The sequence below is a fragment of the Dipodomys spectabilis genome, unplaced genomic scaffold (genome assembly GCF_019054845.1).
Source record: "Dipodomys spectabilis isolate Male_0828 unplaced genomic scaffold, ASM1905484v1 ptg000197l, whole genome shotgun sequence".
Classification (NCBI taxonomy): domain Eukaryota; kingdom Metazoa; phylum Chordata; class Mammalia; order Rodentia; family Heteromyidae; genus Dipodomys; species Dipodomys spectabilis.
This window is the reverse complement of record NW_024870874.1, coordinates 10180250-10198142: the sequence shown is the minus strand read 5'-3', so window position 1 is coordinate 10198142 and position 17893 is coordinate 10180250. Positions and strand designations below refer to the sequence as shown.

The 17893-nt window shown below is 36.5% G+C and overlaps 1 protein-coding gene across 1 annotated transcript in view; it reads right to left on the bottom strand.

The window, feature by feature from the left end:
• Cped1 (cadherin like and PC-esterase domain containing 1) overlaps positions 1-17893 on the bottom strand; it is a 240246-nt gene that overhangs the window by 126016 nt on the left and 96337 nt on the right. Inside the window, exon 8 of the mRNA XM_042696039.1 lies at positions 665-807. Within this exon, the coding sequence (XP_042551973.1) occupies positions 665-807 (143 nt within the window). The remainder of the gene's footprint in view (positions 1-664; positions 808-17893) is intronic.

The following is a 17893-nucleotide window of genomic DNA, read 5'->3' as shown; positions in this document are numbered from 1 at the left end:
ATAGGTAAAATTATACATAACAAAAACAGTACCTATGATCACATTAGCTGAACATGAAAGGAAATTTAAATCTAAAAATTAACTCTGAAAACTTTTGTATTGCTTGTCACCATTATTTGGACACTGAAAGTGTTACATGCTCTAGACTTAGGATTTATAACTTAGGTGCTATATATTTAGAAGATCATATTTACATAGAGACAAAATTTTCCAAAAACCTGTGATAATTGAGTTATTTGTTAATATGTTTTGCTTTTTGTTTTGTTTTGTTTTTTGTTTTTTTTGGGTCCGGTCGTGGGGCCTGAACTCTGGGCCTGGGCGCTGTCCTTCAGCTCTTCAGCTCAAGGATAGCGCTCTACCACTTGAGCCACAGCGCCACTTCTGGCTTTTTTCTTTTTGCTTATGTGGTGCTTATGTGTGCAAGCGCTCTACCACTGAGCCACCTTCCCAGCCCATGTTAATATGTTTTAATATATATATATATATATATATATATATATATTGTTTTCTGGTGGTTAATTGGAGATAAGAGTCGCAGGAACTTTGCTGCTCGGGCTGGCTTTGAACTGCAATCCTCAGATCTCAGCCTCCTGAGTTGGTAGGATTACGGGCGTGAGCCACCAGCGCCCGGCTTAGAATATTGTTAAGTAAAATTGATTTTCACCTTTGGAAGGTCTTTGGTCCCAGATTAGAGGTTTCACTGACTGCTTCAGCTGCCAGCAGCAGTTTGCTAATTGCCTCCTTCATATTATCAAATGCCTGCAGTGGCGAACTGGCCTTCAGGAATGTCTCAAAAAACGTTTGCAGCTGCGGAAAAAAATGAACATGGTTCACATGGTGAAATAACAGTCTTTGTCTCTTCATGATTGTCAACCTGGATAAGTGTGAAAAAAGGGATCTTTTAGGATACATATATTTAAAAAAAAACAAACCCTCCTTATACAGGAAAAGTCAGATAACCTAAGGCTTATGGATATTTAAACTACAAGCTGAAAGAGACAGGTTGAAATATGCTGTGATATAAATTACTTTGTCATTAGTGCTTGCGCTGCTTTATTTTTCTCATTTCAAATGTCTAATCATGGCCAGCACTGTGGAACTCACAAGGATGTGGTCAGAGCACAAAACACTATTAATGAGGACATTGGATTTGGCTACACTTCTCTGAATCTTTGTGTTCTCTTTTATATTGTTTTCTTCATTATCCATTTCCTGCATGTATCAGAGTCAAAATAGCTTTGGAAAGTTGCTTCTTCATTGCATTTTTTCCTGAGGGATCTATTCAACTAGACAAGAACCTAAGGGCATCGAGTGTGTTTCTCATGTTTAAATTTAAGACTTCATGTGGATGGAGAGGAAAAGGCAGTTAAAGATATGAAGCCCATACCATTTTCTTACATTTTCTTATGAACACTGTTATATATCATAAATAGCTATTTATATTTGCTCAAACTCTCACAAAACAGAAGAACCTTTTGAGGAACTTTAACTTGAGTGCAAGTCAATGTTTTAAATAAGCATAAAAACATAGCTCATTTATTCACAGACTTTCTTGAGATCAACATACTCTTAAAAATGAGGAACAAAAAATATTTAGTGAGAAAACATACAGCAGGTGTTCTTTTAATTTATTTTGGAAGAACAGATTATATCTTATCAGATTTGCGTAAGATGGCAAAGTGTAAAACTTTTGTTGCTATGATAATGAAGGGTAAATATTGGTGCAAGTTGTCTAAGGAAAATTGTAACTGTATCTTTAAAATGTGCAAACAAAATTCCCCCAAAATAAACACTGACTTCATAAACATCCCAGCTGAAACAGAAACCTAATGAGACTACACATTATGACTCTAGAACAGATCATCAGAACTTGGCAGTAGGGATGTTTTTCCATGTTACTAAGGAAAAGGCATATAGTAATTGTATAATTAAAAGAAAATAAATGAATGCTAACACTACAAAGTTTAACACCCTTGAATCAAAAGAGAACCACATTGTGTTTCTTTAAATAAATGCAACTCGTCATACTTTATTCTGCTTCCTGTATGATTTTAAAGAAGATTATCAGAGATATAATTGTATTTTCCCATTTTAATGTTACCTGTATATTGAGGGTAAACAAAACAATGGGGTTGAAATTGTCTGTGTTAACATTTAGACATAGCTGATTGGGAGTCAGATTACAATGGTGGAAGAGAGGAGTAAATTAATTCCTTATGTTACTCTGAATGTGGAAATGGTTGTTTTCTGTTTTTAAAATTTCTGACAGGAACAGCAAGCATTGACAAATATGCTACTCAGTTCATTCTTTCTGTTCAGCTTTCAGTGAGAATTCTACCCCGGGGAAAGCACTGTGGTCTGAGCCTTGGAACCTGAGGTGCATAGCACAATGCTAACTCAGACACTCTGGACGCAGAAAGCCCAGGTTCAGATTTGGTTCTGTGGGATTAGTTCCTATTATGTAGAGTTATTTATTGAGTAGAGTGGAAAGCAAGCTTCATATGCCAGAATAATACAGAGGTAGGTATATGCATTTTTCTTAAATATACATGATATATTTCTTTAATATATTATATATTAAATATAGTTCATAAATATACATTATATATTTCTAAAATATTAATTATATTTCTTAAATATACATATAATATATACATACATATTTTAAGTAGTTGTACAAAGGGGTTTCAGTTCCACAAGTCAGATATGAGTATAAATTATCAGTGTCTCTCTTTCCATTTTTCTCCCCATTCTTCCCCATCCTACCTATCCTATCTTTGCTACCTATGCATATTCTTTGAATATGAAGTCTGTTTACTCATCCTTCCTCCCTCCATTTATGTGCCTCTTCTCCTTCTCTTCTTCCCTCACTCCCCAACAAAACAAAGCAAGTGTCAGCTTCCCGGTACTCTGGCTCCCAGTAACTGGCTCTTTAGCTGTTTAGAGGAGTTACACCATTAGGCTATAGCATCCTTTGATGAATTTGTTTCTGTCTATTATTTATACAACCCTAAGTTTATGTATGTTTGTGTTCCACATTGGAGAGGGAATATGTGCCATTTTGTCCCTTTGAGCCTGATTTACTTCACTTATTATTTTCTAGGTCCATCTATTTCCCTGCAAATAGCATTATATTACTATTTCTGATAGATGGGTAAAATTCATATATGTATATATATATACATGTATATAGAGAGACCACATTCTACATATTTATATTGAATCATCAATTTCCAATAAGCCTACCAAATACACATACACAGCTATATCTCCTTTAACTACTTCACTTTCACGAAGTGGGAGACCTACATGTGTCTGGTTACACTGAACGATGCTGTTCTGGTCAGGTTCTCTTGGTCAGTGCTGATGAATTCTGTACATCTCAATTTTCTATAGAGCATGGTGACAGAAGACACTGTGGGCTTGGTGATCTCATCAGATAATGTTAAATGGAGAATTTATTTAGTATTCATTCCACCCACAGTCAGCAACATCTGAAAAGCACATTTCACGTAAGAGTTTTCCTAATGCAAGCACAAATCCTTGACAGAGCAAGTTCACCTTGGCTGTTGATTTAAAATAATCATGCCACAAACGCACATTTTCAGTAGCCATCTCCCTCTCTGTACAGTCACTTCCAATCAATGTCTCGGTTAAGGAAATGAGAAAGGACACATTCCTAAGGAGCGCAATGCCTTGACAGTGAGATTGAAAACAAAATCCAAAACTTTTAATCTGACACTATTATAGACACTGTAAATTCCCCCACTTTGCTGTACAATGAACTCCAAATCTAATACAAAGTAAATTGTACAGAAAACGACCTTGTAAGATCCTAGTTGTAAAATCAGGCAGCTAAAAAACATCAATGTTTGTACTTGCATAAAATTCAGACAATACCAGCAAGGTATTTGCACTTTTATGACATTGATCCGTTTGAGCCACTTTATTGACATATAACTTGGTGGTCCAAAATTATCAATTAACCATGAAAGGACATGAGAGCTGAGGACGAACTTAAAGGAAAGCTACGGCTGTGGATCGGATATCTTAAGTACTTCCAAGTCCCTAATTACTGATTCTTCATCTTTGACACCTGTTCCCCTCCTGAGTTCCACCTCACCATTTCTCTCCATCCTCACATAAGTGAGTAGATAAATCACTCCCAGTGCCAACACATGCCACTCATTCTGTGTCAAACGTGATGACATTCATGTCTCCTTCTAAGATCTTTTAGGCCAGGAAACATCTCATTTGTCTTTGGGTTTGCAGTGCTTACATAACACAGGAGAAGCAGTAAATGTCTTTGAATAAATCATCCTACCTATGAAAATACAGAAAATACAAGGATCTGGATGAAAGAAATTATTATTCCTTCTGGATGCCATAATTGTAAAACCTCATATTGGGCTGGCGACGTAGCTTGCATCAGAGTAGAAGACCTGGAATTCTCAGTATTACTTCCCATACGTACAATCCAAGCATGAATAGATTCAACCGTATTTCTTTCTTGCATCCATGAGAGAAAAATGAAATACATTTTCTGAATGGGTTGTAATAATGTATTTTCACTGTTTGGGAGGATTTTTGAGTTAAAATTTTAATATAAGACAGAGGAAAAAGTTGAAAATTTTGGACTTTGGACTTTGATAATTGAGCAAGGTGGTGCATGCCTGTAATCCCAGCACTCAAGAAGGAGAAGCAAGAGGGTCACAAGTTCAAAGATAGAGTTGGCTACAAAATAAGATTCTGCCTCTAAAAGCCTCCCCCTCCAAAAAATAGTGTACTGTGTTTCATGAAAGTCCAAAAGAACATTCCTTTTCTTCACTGGTTAGAAGTGTTAGAAAGAACCAGAACAAAAGATAACAACTTTTCCCTGGCTCCATTTCTCAGCTCTTGAAAGACTACCAATGTTCTCTATGTGCATGGTGCCTCTGCTTCATCTCTTCATTATCTGTGAATATAGTTTGACCCTTGACTTTGTGTTTATTCATTTGCAAGGTGAAGCAGCAAACATCATGCTTGAATGCTGAGAGCAGGGCACTGGATGCTAGGCAATGAGGGTCTCAGGTCACTGTCAATGCTCAAAAGGAAATACCCTTTAAGGGTCAATTTGGCTCATTGGTAGAGCACCCAAATATATAGCCTCCAGTTTTCTATGTTCTTTGTCCAAATTAAGGGGGACTAGAGAGGACATTCAAATCTCCTCAGTTTTAATGCCCCTAGAATTTAAGCTAATTGTTCTTAATGAATATTATTATTGACTTCTTTGGACTCAACAGGATCTCTTTATGTGTTCTAACCAATCTGTTCCTAACTTTTTGAAAAAAAAAGTGTGTGTGTGTGTGTGTGTGTGTGTGTGTGTGTGTGTGTGTGTGTGTGTGTGTGTGTATACTGGTCAAGTGCTTGAATTTAAGGCCTGGGCCCTGTTCTTGAACTTCTTTTTGCTAAAGACTAGTGCTCTACCACTTGAGCCACAGTTTCATTTTTAGCTTTTCTAGTAGTTTCTTGGAGAGAAGAGTTTCATGAATGTTCTGTCTTCAACCCTCAGATCTCAGCCTCCAGAGCAGTTAGAATTAGGAGCATGAACCAAGGGTCTGTTGCCTGCCAAAACTCTCATGAACTCTCTATCTAAAATATCCAAATACCTCAGAATTTGTACCTGTCTATTTTGCATAAAAAGCTTTTTTCCCCCCTTAAAACATGAAAACCTTCCTTTCACCAAACTGTTCTGTTTGCTTTCATAGCTTTGCTGTGATAACAAGGATGACACTTCTCTGTGTTTGGTTGATGAAGAAGCTGGGAGTGGACACTCACATTCCATGCCCAGGCTTCCACAGCTGGGATAAAGGCCACGGGTATTGAAGCTTGTAGCCTGGCTGCAGAGCCTCGCCTGCCCTCCGGCCTTATATTGCTGACTGCACCACGCTTAGCAACGTGGACAGACTCCAAATGAAAGAAGAATGAATCATCCATGTTTTTACTGCTATGGAAAATACATTTGGAACTGTCCTAACTCTCAAGCACATGCCTTTACAACCACACAGCTAAAATATCAGCTCAAAACTTTGAGAATTGCTGGAGCCTTAATTACCTTTTGGAAATACTAAGATGTTTTGCAACTGAAATTGCCTAGATCAAGAAAAAAAGTCCTTGTTAAATCAAATGATTTCAGAATACAAATATTCTCATCATTTGTTTTACTTCATTGAAAATTGGCTTGCTTTAGGATATACCACAGAAAAACTGAACTAGCTGAACTTAAATTAGGATTCATTTTACTTGTTCCTTGGCATTAGATCAAAAATTCAATATTGAAGTAACTTTCATGCTTCCAGTGACATTAATTTTATTTGTTCATACTTCTGAATAATCTTATGCTTTAAACTATGTGTGTTAAACTTGGAAATTCAGATTCTATGTGACTTAAGCAGTTTCTCAGAGGAAAATTGTGAATTCTACCACAAGAACATGAAAGAATTGATCAGAAGCAGGCTACAGTGCTACAAAAAGCTATGGGTAGGATAAAGAATTAACTATTTTCTTTGAATGGTGGTACCTTGATTGCATTATAGGAAATCTTTTCAGAGAACTGGAAGGTTTTCTTATTACCCCCTCTGGAATCTCTCAGGGGTGTATAAAGTAGCCAAGAGCATTTACAGAAAAGAGCAAAAGCAAAAGTTGTAAAGATTTTACTATTGAATTCTCTGTGTATATGCCCACTCATTTTCTTTATGTGAATGCCATTGTTCGAACAGGTCACAACTTTTTCCATTAAAGTTAAAACACAAGCCTTTTTTAAGGCTTCAATAAAAGAAGATTTGAAAGCTTTCCATATTATTAATGGCCATATCTAGAAAATGACATTGAAATTGGTAATATTTGAGACAGGCAGTATAAATCCTCACAGATATTCTGTATTTGGCTGAAAGATCCTTGGTTCACTTTTCTACAAATACTCTCAGCAAAATAAGAGAGGAAAAAATGGAAAAGATTTCTGGGTATTTTATGCAGGTTATCTAACTTAGGTCTTGTTAAGTCTTATGGTCAAATAGAAATAAGAGGAAAATGCATTCATTATAAGAAATAATGGGTTCTCTTTCTACAATAATAGAGAAAATGATGGGATAATTAGCTTAATGTATGAGCTCCTCTAATGGATCAACACTACATTTATTACATCCCCCTACTGTTTTCGGATAACTCTTTCATCTCAGTTATGCTGCTAAACTAAACAAAATTTGTTGCTTTATATGATATATGAAATGAGCATGTAACTATAATAAATAATTTAAAAGCTCATGATTAAGTATGTAGGTACCCAGAATGCTAGTCTTCTGTACCTCAAATCAGTGCTTTCCTGTGCACTGAGAACTCATTCAGAATTCCCTAAAACTGACCATTTCTTTTTCCATTGTTCCTGAAGCATCTTTACAAATTTCAATTTGAGTCATGCACTAATGCTACTCATGAAGCACAGAAATCCCAGTACTCAAGGACAAAATAGCATTAAAAACAAAAACAAATAAACAAACAAAAAATAGTTCTTTTACCGTTTTGCTACAAAATGCATTGCTTTATGTGAGAACTCAACAAGTATCAATAAAGCTCTTAAATATTGTTCAACTAATAAAAAGCCTTATTGCTCATCCAGTCTTATGTCATATAACCAAAACCTTTTTATTTGCATATGGGAAAACAAACTGGAATTTCAAGACATCTAACTTACAGATATCTTGGTTTAACTGTAATGCCTTGGTTTAACTGAATGAAAGCCAAAACTCAGACATTTGCAAAGAAATGTCAGGGAAGAATACCTCTAGGTTTTGCAATTGTCCCACAAATGTTGGGAAATAGACCCACACTTACTTTTACCAGAAGTGTTTTCAAGCAATTTTTTCCCCCAATTGATTTGGTAAGCATGTGATAAGGTGAAGAACAAACATGAATGTAGAGAGCAAGCCTCAGCCACGGAGTTCTGTGTCATCTCTCCACCTGAGGAAATGCACATGATTGCTTGGCACTGCAAGTTATCCAGGAGTAATAAGACAGACTCTATTCCCTGGAAATCTGAGTTTGATTCCTTGCTGTTTTTCATGAGTGTTGGCACCTTTGCTAGATCATAGCTCTTCATTTCCTCACCTAGAATGGGTATGAACATATCACTCTATCTTAAATTCCTTAAAAGTTTCAAATGGGACCACCCCTAAGAATATGTTCAGAAGTATAAAATGACAAGCAATTTGTATTTAATGTTCCATAAAATTCAAGTGGGCTTTGATTCTTAAGATACCATGTCTGCTCTCAACCACTCCACACGACCTCACATTCCTCCCCCCCCCCCCCCCCGTTCTGTTCTCCTTCCTGGTCTCCAAATACATGAGAAAATCAGCTTAAAGGATGTTTCTTAATTCCTTTAGCTTGACTATGACAGAACACCAGTCCTAAACAATACAAGGGGAGGAAAGGCCTATTGTGATTCATGGTTTTGGAGGTTTCTCTGTGGTTACTTGGCTTCTGGGCTGTGGGGAGGCAGAACACTATGGTAGAAGCATGTGGTGGGTCACACAAAGCTCTTCTCCTCATGAAAGTTGTGAAGAAAGGTATGAATAATGGGAGGGGGGAAGAGAAGGAGAGAAGGAGATAGTAGGGAGGAGAAGCTAGAGATACAATTCAGTCTTCATGGGGATGCCCACTTAATGACCTACACTTCTCCACCTCCACCCTCCTTCTATAGTATCCACAGTCCCCATAGTCCATTCAGCCATTAATTCATCAGTGAATCAATCCATTGATAAGGTTGCAGGCCTCACCATCCAACCATCCTAGAACCCTGCTTTGCTGAGGCCAAGCCTTCAACACACAAGACTTTGGACATTCCAGGTTCAGATCCTAGTATGCCCTGGTACACCTGTCCTCAGGCCACACTACAATTCTCCAGCTTCCATCCACATCCACATTTTAGCTGAATGAAGAAGCCCATAGTGCCGAGACTGTAATGTATGCTTCTCCTTGTGTGGTTTATGTCTTCCCCATCTTCCAAATCAGCCCATTTATCTTCCAGTTCAGAATGGCTGGCATCCATTCTGTAAAATCAACCTCACTTTCCACATCAAGAACACGTCTCTCCTACTCTTTACTATCCTAGCAACTCAGAATGGCCTACTGAATTCCACCCTGTATTAGTTATAAATATGTATGTCTCACATGGATGAGTTCCATTGCATTTAAAAAACTATTATTTCTCTGGGCCTCTCTGTACATTGCCAAACACATATTATATATCCTATAAACAGTTTTAGAATACAACTGAGCTGGATTAATTTTGAATGGTCACTGAAATACTCAATATTGCTTTCCCTTCTTTTTGGCTCCGAGATCAAATTTTAAAAGCAAACAAAACGTTATATACATGGCAGACAATGTAGGTTAAATGCATTAATTTTTCACCAACTTATTGTGAGGAATCATCTTGTCTCTATACCTTCATTAGTAAAGGACATTCCTCCATTTGAAAAATCCTTCTATTCTAGGAACAAAACCATCAAGGAAGACACTATTCCTTTCTAATTTAAATACTTTCCTGTTTGATGTTTAAGTTCGACCCTGTCACAAAAATCTTTTCATTAGCATAGCAGTTTGAAAAGATCAAACAAACAAACACAAATCTTTTCCAGCCTCCTGATATGCCCATCTCTTTGGTACCATACATCTAATTCCTAAGCTTCTAAGGTGGTGGTACCTTGAGGGTTTTCTTTTGGGTCTTGAATATCCAATACTATAGCCTCACATCAGTGATTTATTTTTCTCTCCTTAGAGTACAAATGTAATGGAATATTTGCTTATTGCTCAGCCTGAAAGGAGTCATCATTGTCCTATTCAGATTTTAAATCACATTTTTTTTCCTTTAACAGTAGCCCCTTGAAAGCATGAAGCTGAAATATATTTCCTTAGCATAATGTTTTCTTCTGTGCCTCCTGAGTAGAGATAATGATTTGACTCTAGGACTTGACTACTTATTCTTCATGTAGCTGAACCAGCAATCAAGCATATGGCTACATTCTCACTCTTTTCAAATATACCTGGGAAGAAATCTGGTAGAAATTATTCTACTAGAATTTTATACTCACACATCTGTTTGAAATAGTCTTTCTTTTCAAAGGAGCTAAGGGGCCTTGAACTACTGGAATTTAGGCAAGCAGATTCCAAGCCTGGGAAAGTTGATATTAAGGAGGAGACATATTGTGAGTACATATACAGACACTAGAACTTCCATTTCCTGTTTTCAGTCCATTTCGGAAAAATGTAAAGACCTACTTTATGGAGCTTGAAGAACTGGCTTCACAGGCTTGGGGAGAGAGAGGACAATTGTAAGAGACAGAGGATGGAGTAAGAGTCAGCAGGGAGTTCAGAGAATGGCCACATCCTGTAGGAGGAACTCACCTGCAGATGCTGCAGAGGTACAACTAAGCAAGTAGTGAAATACGGCTTTCCAGTGAGGCAGTGCAGAAGAGGGCACTGTGTGTGCAAGCAGAATCTGGGAAAGAGCCCTGCTCTGTCTGCCTAGGCAGCACTCAGAGAAATGAGCGATAGATCTTGATTTCTATTCCACATTGTTAGACCATTTATATAATTCACAGGAATTGGTATTACCAATAGATCTGAGGTTCAGAATGAAATCAAAAGAAGCAATACAAATGTACAGGGATAAAAGTAATACCATCTTATATCATGAGTCTAAAATGTCATTACTAGCTTTACAATAACTTTAAAACCTTTGTGTGCTGAAACGTTTTCTTAAATGGAAAAAGAACATCCAACCATGGATAAATGCTGCAATCATCCCAAATAATTTTCTGGCATCAGCAAGTGAAATTGCACTGAAAAATTATTATCATTCAGAATGTCTGTTTAGCAGTATAATCTTCTTCCAACAATTACAAATGATCAAATAACTCCTTAAAATATATTACAATGGAAACAGAATATTACAGTGTTGCTGTTTAATCATTTGTTCCTTTCTTCTTTTTTCGTGTGTGTGTGTGTGTGTGTGTGTGTGTGTGTGTGTGTGTGTGTGTGTGTGTGTGTGGTCTGTCTGTCTCTTTGGTCAGTTCAGGCCCTTCATGTAATACTAAGGATAACCACTTGAGGGCAATACTGTAACTTTTTTGCTTCAGATACTGATGTTGGTTTCCTTGGTAACAGAAAATTGCTGTTTCTTCCAAATTTGAAGCCACATTTTAATATATGGGAGGGAAAAACACTGTATTTCATTTTAAACCCACAATGCATAAATCACATAAGACAAATGCAAGTCAAATTTTCTTCTGAAGGGAGCAAAGTCTGTCTTTTTAGCAGACAAGTCAGTTTTACCTAGCTGGCATATTTGAGGGCATTTTATATTTAGAATTTGTCACAGCCTTTAAGACAGACAAATAAAAGAAACTTGCTAATAGAAATGCTAAAAATGGCAAACATGTAACAAGCTTGTACTAGTGAAAACTTATTTTGTTACTCTACCCTAAGTAAGAAAGTAAGTATCATTTGTCTTCCCCCAAGGAGTACGTTTTCTGTAACAAAATGCATTAACAGAATTATTTTGTGGACATTCACTTCCCACCTCCCTCATTTTTACCATTATTACATTTTATTCACAAATCACCTGGTAAGGGAGTTACTATTTGTGATGTGTTATTTTCTTCAACCATTCGTTGACTGGAGTCCCAAACCATTTTTCTCTCTTCCTTCTGCCTAACACTAAAGTCTTGCTTTCTAGTTAAATAAACAGCAAACACCCTGTCTTCTTTCAAGGATTTCAAAACATTTAGGCAAGTCAACTTTTCCTGTTTTTTGATATTCAACATAACCAATGATGGTGATAATTCCAAAATCTAGGGATAGACAATTTTTAAATTAAAAAGGTGCCTGAGTAGAAATTCAGGAAACTTGCCTGAAGTTTTGCCTTAACTCATAAGTCCAGTAAGCAAAGATCCATCTTTATCATACAAAGGGAATGTAAAAAGGATTAAAAATGTGCTATGTCTGAACATATTTCTTGCTCAGCTGGTTCACTGATTAAAGAAGTAATGACTAGGATGAGGGAAGGTTAGTAAATGAGTGCTCACTTACAGTTGGACAGGAGCAAGACATTCTGCGCTCTTATGCACTGCTGTGGCTGTGATACCAACAGCCCACCATATATCTCAAAAAGCTGCACAAAACAAGGTGGAATGTTTCCACCCTCCAGAAATGATAATAGGCACACCTGTAACCCCAGCTATGCAGTAAGCAAAGACAGTAGGATCACAGAGGTGTTACTATTATGCAAGTCAGGGGAAGAGAACATTTCTTTTGGGGTAGTGTCACCCTCCCTTTGCTATTTTCCCCTCCCCTCCCTACAGTTTTCCCCACCCACAAATTATATAGTTCATTTTTTAACATAGTATCCATTAAGTATCACTGCTATAAATTTATTTTTAACTGATACAAAAGCCAATATATATATATATATATATATATATATATATATATATATATATATATTTATGTGGTACCATGTGGTACCATTTCAGTTCAGTGTTTAAGCCAGGATAAACAATTCTACCCCTCAGACAAACTTGAGAACCCATCCCCAAATAAACTAAAGGCAAAAGGACTGGCTGGCATAGCTCAAGTGGTAGAGGACCCTGAACTCAATTCTCAATACTACCAAAAATAAATAAATAAAAAGTAAACACCTGCTTGAAGGATAGAATTGTAACAACACTGCATATCATCTTTACAATAAACATTTTACATTTATAAACTAAAATATGGAGATTTTTCAAAAGTTGTTCTGTATGCATATGCACATATATGCATATAGCACATGATATACTATAAATGAATTCACACACATAAATCACACATATCCGCTCTGATTTCATTATGAGTTGTCTTCTCTGAAACATGTGTTCAGGTCTCATTCCCATTGGGAGGTGCTGTGAAGATGTGAGTGGGAAGATCATAGTTCTAGGCAAGCCTAATAAGAAAGTTCTGAAGGCCCCATTTCAACAAATGGCCAGGCACAGTGGTATGCTCCTTTTGTCCTGGCCATGGGGGATGTGTATATAGAAAGATCACAGGCTAAGCCTGCTGGGGAAAAATAATGGGAGACCTTATCTCTAAAATAACTAAAGCAAGAAGGGTCAGGGAACATAGCTTAGGTAGTAGATCATCTGCCTAGCCAAGCACCACTATAAAAAAAAAAAAAAAAGGATTCCAACTGTGAGCCAAAAATAAACTTATCTTCATTATAATTTTCCCAGTCTGTGGTATTGTAATATTATCATCAAAAGACAGACTAAGATAAAATCAGGTAATTCTTTGTACATACACCTTTCAGTTCATTGCATTAGTTTTGAAGATAGTAAATATTCAAATGAGCAAAATGATAAATGTAAATTCATCATAATGTTCTGTTGCAGAATATACTCTTAAATGATATTTCCTAAATGTTAGTATCAATAGTAAACCATTCATTTAAATGATGATAACAGGCATTTGTTCATTAATCAACATGGTTTTAAGCACCTGACAGGCATTTTGTGAGGTCTTCAGACACTTGGCTGATTGCACTGAAGTTTAAGGGCATCTGCTTGAATTGTCATTTCTCACAAAAGAAACCTGACCGTGATTAATGAATACTATTTTTCCTAATTATAATAGTCAAGAATTAAAAATTAATGCATTGCAAAATAATATCGCAAGTTTTTATAGAATGAAGTTGGAAATGAACGAATGAGAGGAAGTTATTTTTTAAGACAGAATTACCACCAACAGCAACATTACAGGCAAAAATAATGTTAAAATACTGTTCTTTAATAACTTGGGCATTTATAAGTTTATAAGCTTATAAGTTTGTAAGTTTCTAGAGAAACTATGTATTTAAAATCATTATTAACACCAATGTAGGCAGACTAAGTAAGTTACAGTTTTCAGTTCTTAAATGTAAGTTTCTGCTTTTAATCTAAGTCAGCATCTGTCTTTGATTTATTTATTTATATGCTGGTCATCTACCATTTCTATCTATAGAAAACCAGAATTTAAATGAGCACCCTGATGTGGGTTTTTAGTTTAATCCCAGCAAGAGTAGGCTAAGTAATACATCAACTCTTTTTTACAAACTCTGGGGAGAAGACTTTTATTCACATTCTTTCTACTTGGGACATAAATCTCCCAGGCCTACTGACCGACTGGCCAGATGTTCTGTGTGGAAGTCTTTTACAAGGTCCATTCCACAGCCTGCAGTTTCAGACATAAAATGAAGATCAGAACACTGCTTATGCTAAGAAACCATACTGTAACTTTATAACTGCTTCCAAAGACATTACTCATTTTTATCCTGGGAATATATGAGTGATCTCACCTGACATTATCAAAGGCACTGCATAAATACTGGCAACAAATGAGGCTAACTTCAACCCTACCACTGTGCCATGCTTCCCAATGAATAAGGGATACGTGATAGGTGCGTCTTTTAAGAGAGATGCTGTAAACAAGCATGTTCACCCCTTTGCTGCTTCCTCCCTCTCTTCTGGGCACTTGAGCTGTTGCACTGATAACAATGGCAAGTCCAAGTGCAAAGAGATGGAAGAATGGAAGAAGGGTTCTCCTCCATCTCTCCTCCCTGCCCCCTGACACACTCCCTTGTCCCTTCCTCCCAAGTGGGGAGCAGGGGATTTAGAGCTGGGCTGAGTGTCTGTGAATGAACTTGCTTTAACTTGGCTTTGCACTGAAAATGATTCTCACAGATACTGACTTGAGGAATATCTGCATCTCTCTGTTTTTGCCCTTTTCTGATCAAAGTTACCCTGCCCAGGAATCTAGATTATATCATCTCTCTACTGCATATATTGTAAACTAAATTATCATTCACACACTATTTACCCATGCAATTTATATGTCATTGCAAAATAGAGTGTCTGACATAGAAATGTTAAGGATAGAGTCAAACAATTTTATATAACTACAATGCTTCTGATTCAATTCAATGAAGATTCATGCATCCAAATGGTTATTTATACAAAATCATTTTCAGTTATATCTGATATCAGATATCAATGACTGAAGTAATAATGACTTCATAAAAATGTTCTTTCAGTTAGAGAAAATAAGTCTTTGGTAAAAGCATTTTACTGCCCAAAGTTACAAACAACTTCAGCAATACATTTTAATTAAATAAAAGGTAAAGAAACTTCAGGCCTGATAAAAAGTTACAGATATTAAAGTTTTCTGTTATTGGATAACTTCTTGTTCTGTGATTTACACTGGAAAAAAAATGATAACGTGACTTTTTACTCTAAGAACCAAATTTAAATTGATGGCATTTCTTATAGTTAATCTATATGATCTGTGTATAAAGACAGATATGGATACATTTGACCAATTAGAATGGATTGGGAAAGCCTTCTACTCTTGAATTAACAGATATAACTAGATTTTTTAAAAAATATGTGACTATTTCCTTTCTACACATTGAGGAAGATAGATCTTGTTGCATAAAATATGGTTTAAAATCCGATTTATAATGTTGACCAAGAAAGTGATATTTCACTCTCCGCAGCAAATATGGCTGTTTTAAATTCAGATAAAAAGATATAACAGCCAGTCCATGTTCTAGTGGCTCACATTTACAATCTTAGCTACCTGCGGAGCTGAGATGGGGAGGATCATGGTTCAAGGCCAGAGTTCTTCAACAGAAGAAGCTGGCAGAGTGGCATCTGCTTTCATTCCAGCTACAACAGGAAATGTAAAATAGGCAGATCAGGTATAGGACATTGTTAGAGCACTCTGAGGACACTCTACTTTGGGAGACCTTTCTTTCACTTCACTGTTGACAGTGAAATCTGTAAAAAGTGAGACTCTATCTCAAAATAACCTGGACAGGGGAGCTCTATGTTTAATCTGTTGAGGAACTCCTCTATGACCCAGCACTCCCACTTCTGGGCATTCATTCAAATGCTACCAGCACAACCATGTTTATTGCAGCATTATTTACCATAGTTAAGATATAGAACCAAACCGATGCCCCTCAGTAGATGAATGGATCAAGAAAATGTGTTAATATACACAATGGAATTCTATGCTTTCATCAGAAAATATGGCATCACCCCATTCATAAGGAAATAGAAAGACTTGGAAAAAATTACATTAAGTTAGTAAGTCAGACCCAAAGAAACATAGATCCCATGGTTTCCCTCATTTGTAATAATTAGTCTATGTCTAGGATAGTCCTAGTAGATGAGCAGAATACCTCAATAGCTATCTATATATAACTGTACAAGATGATGCTAAGTGAAATGAACTTCAAGACACAGAAACAAGATATTTTTCTTTGTTGTTCTTGTTAATGTACTGTGTGATTTCTTTTTTCATTTGTGTTTTTTCCCTATGGTTATCATCTGTTGGCACTGTATTTGATTTGGTACCCTGGGTATTGAATATACATTTATCTGAATTAGGGAAAGGAAGGGGAACAACAAAATGGTGAGACAAAGGACAAAGAACGAATCAATGAAACAGTGATATGAAACAGTGATACTCACAAGACAATATGTTAGAAATGAACTGAACAACTTCACGGGAGGTGGGGGAGGAGGGGAGTTGGAGGGGAGGAAAAGTTGGAGAAAAATGAGGGAGGGGGTAACAAGTTCAACAAGAAATGCACTCACTACCTTATGCATGTAACTGTAATTCCTTTGTATATCACCTTGTCAATAAAATTAGATTTAAAAAATAATCTGGACAAACAATAACTGGAGACATGGCTTAGTGATAGAGCACCTGCCTAGCAAAAATTAGATCCCAAGTTCTAACACCACTGCTGCCATTTTTTAAAAAGACACAGTAGCAAATCAAATTTGCTATTAATTTTCTTTAAGTTTTTGTTCTTTTTCTTTTTTTCTTTCTTTTTTTTTGGGGGGGGTCCGGTCGTGGGGCCTGAACTCTGGGCCTGGGTGCTGTCCCTCAGCTCTTCAGCTGAAGGCTAGCACTCTACCACTTGAGCCACAGCAACACTTCCGGCTTTTTTCACTTTTGCTTATGTGGTGCTGAGGAATCGAACCCAGGGCCTCAGGCATGCAAGGCAAGTGCTCTACCACTGAGCCACATTCCCAGCCCTTCTTTAAGTTTTTGTATCTAGTGCTTCTTAAATTTGAAAAACCTTGGGAAATATCTAACACTTAGATTTTTTAAGATTTTAATTCTAAATAATTTTTAAAATCCAGGTTATAAAAGACTCATTATTTCTCAAATTTGCATTTCTTGATATTTTTCTTCTCTTCCGTAAGCTTTATGAGATAAAGTGTCTCTGCAGCAGACCTAATTGGAAATAAATGAGCTCATAGTTATATCTGTTATTGCTTTCATACCTCTTTTAGCTGCCAGAATGTTCTATAAATGGCCACTGATAACCAGTTTAGGGGGATTGCCTCACTAAACAGTGCATAAATCACCGCTGATTGAGCTAAACAATTTCACCTCTGAATTCAACATAACACAGACACATATACACATAAACAAATTACATTCTGTGGAATTTAAGAATGTAGTTTGATAGCATGCTGATATAACATGGTTACTCTTTGAAGTGGGTTTTGGTTTTGTCCTATATTAGCAGTGAGAAGTTTCTGGGTATTTTTTTTATATCTAAAAACACCAGAAGGAAGTAGTATTTTATGTAATAGTCAAATGATTGAGCAGTTGAGAATGGTCTATTTGTTTTAGCTTTAACACGTAGCATAACTTTGACCTAGAAAAGAAAACTTTTCTCCTTGCTTTTTAGCTCAAGAAGTAGCTCTGCCTCCCTTTGAGAACAGATAACAGTGCTAGCACAAAATAATTGAGCTAGATC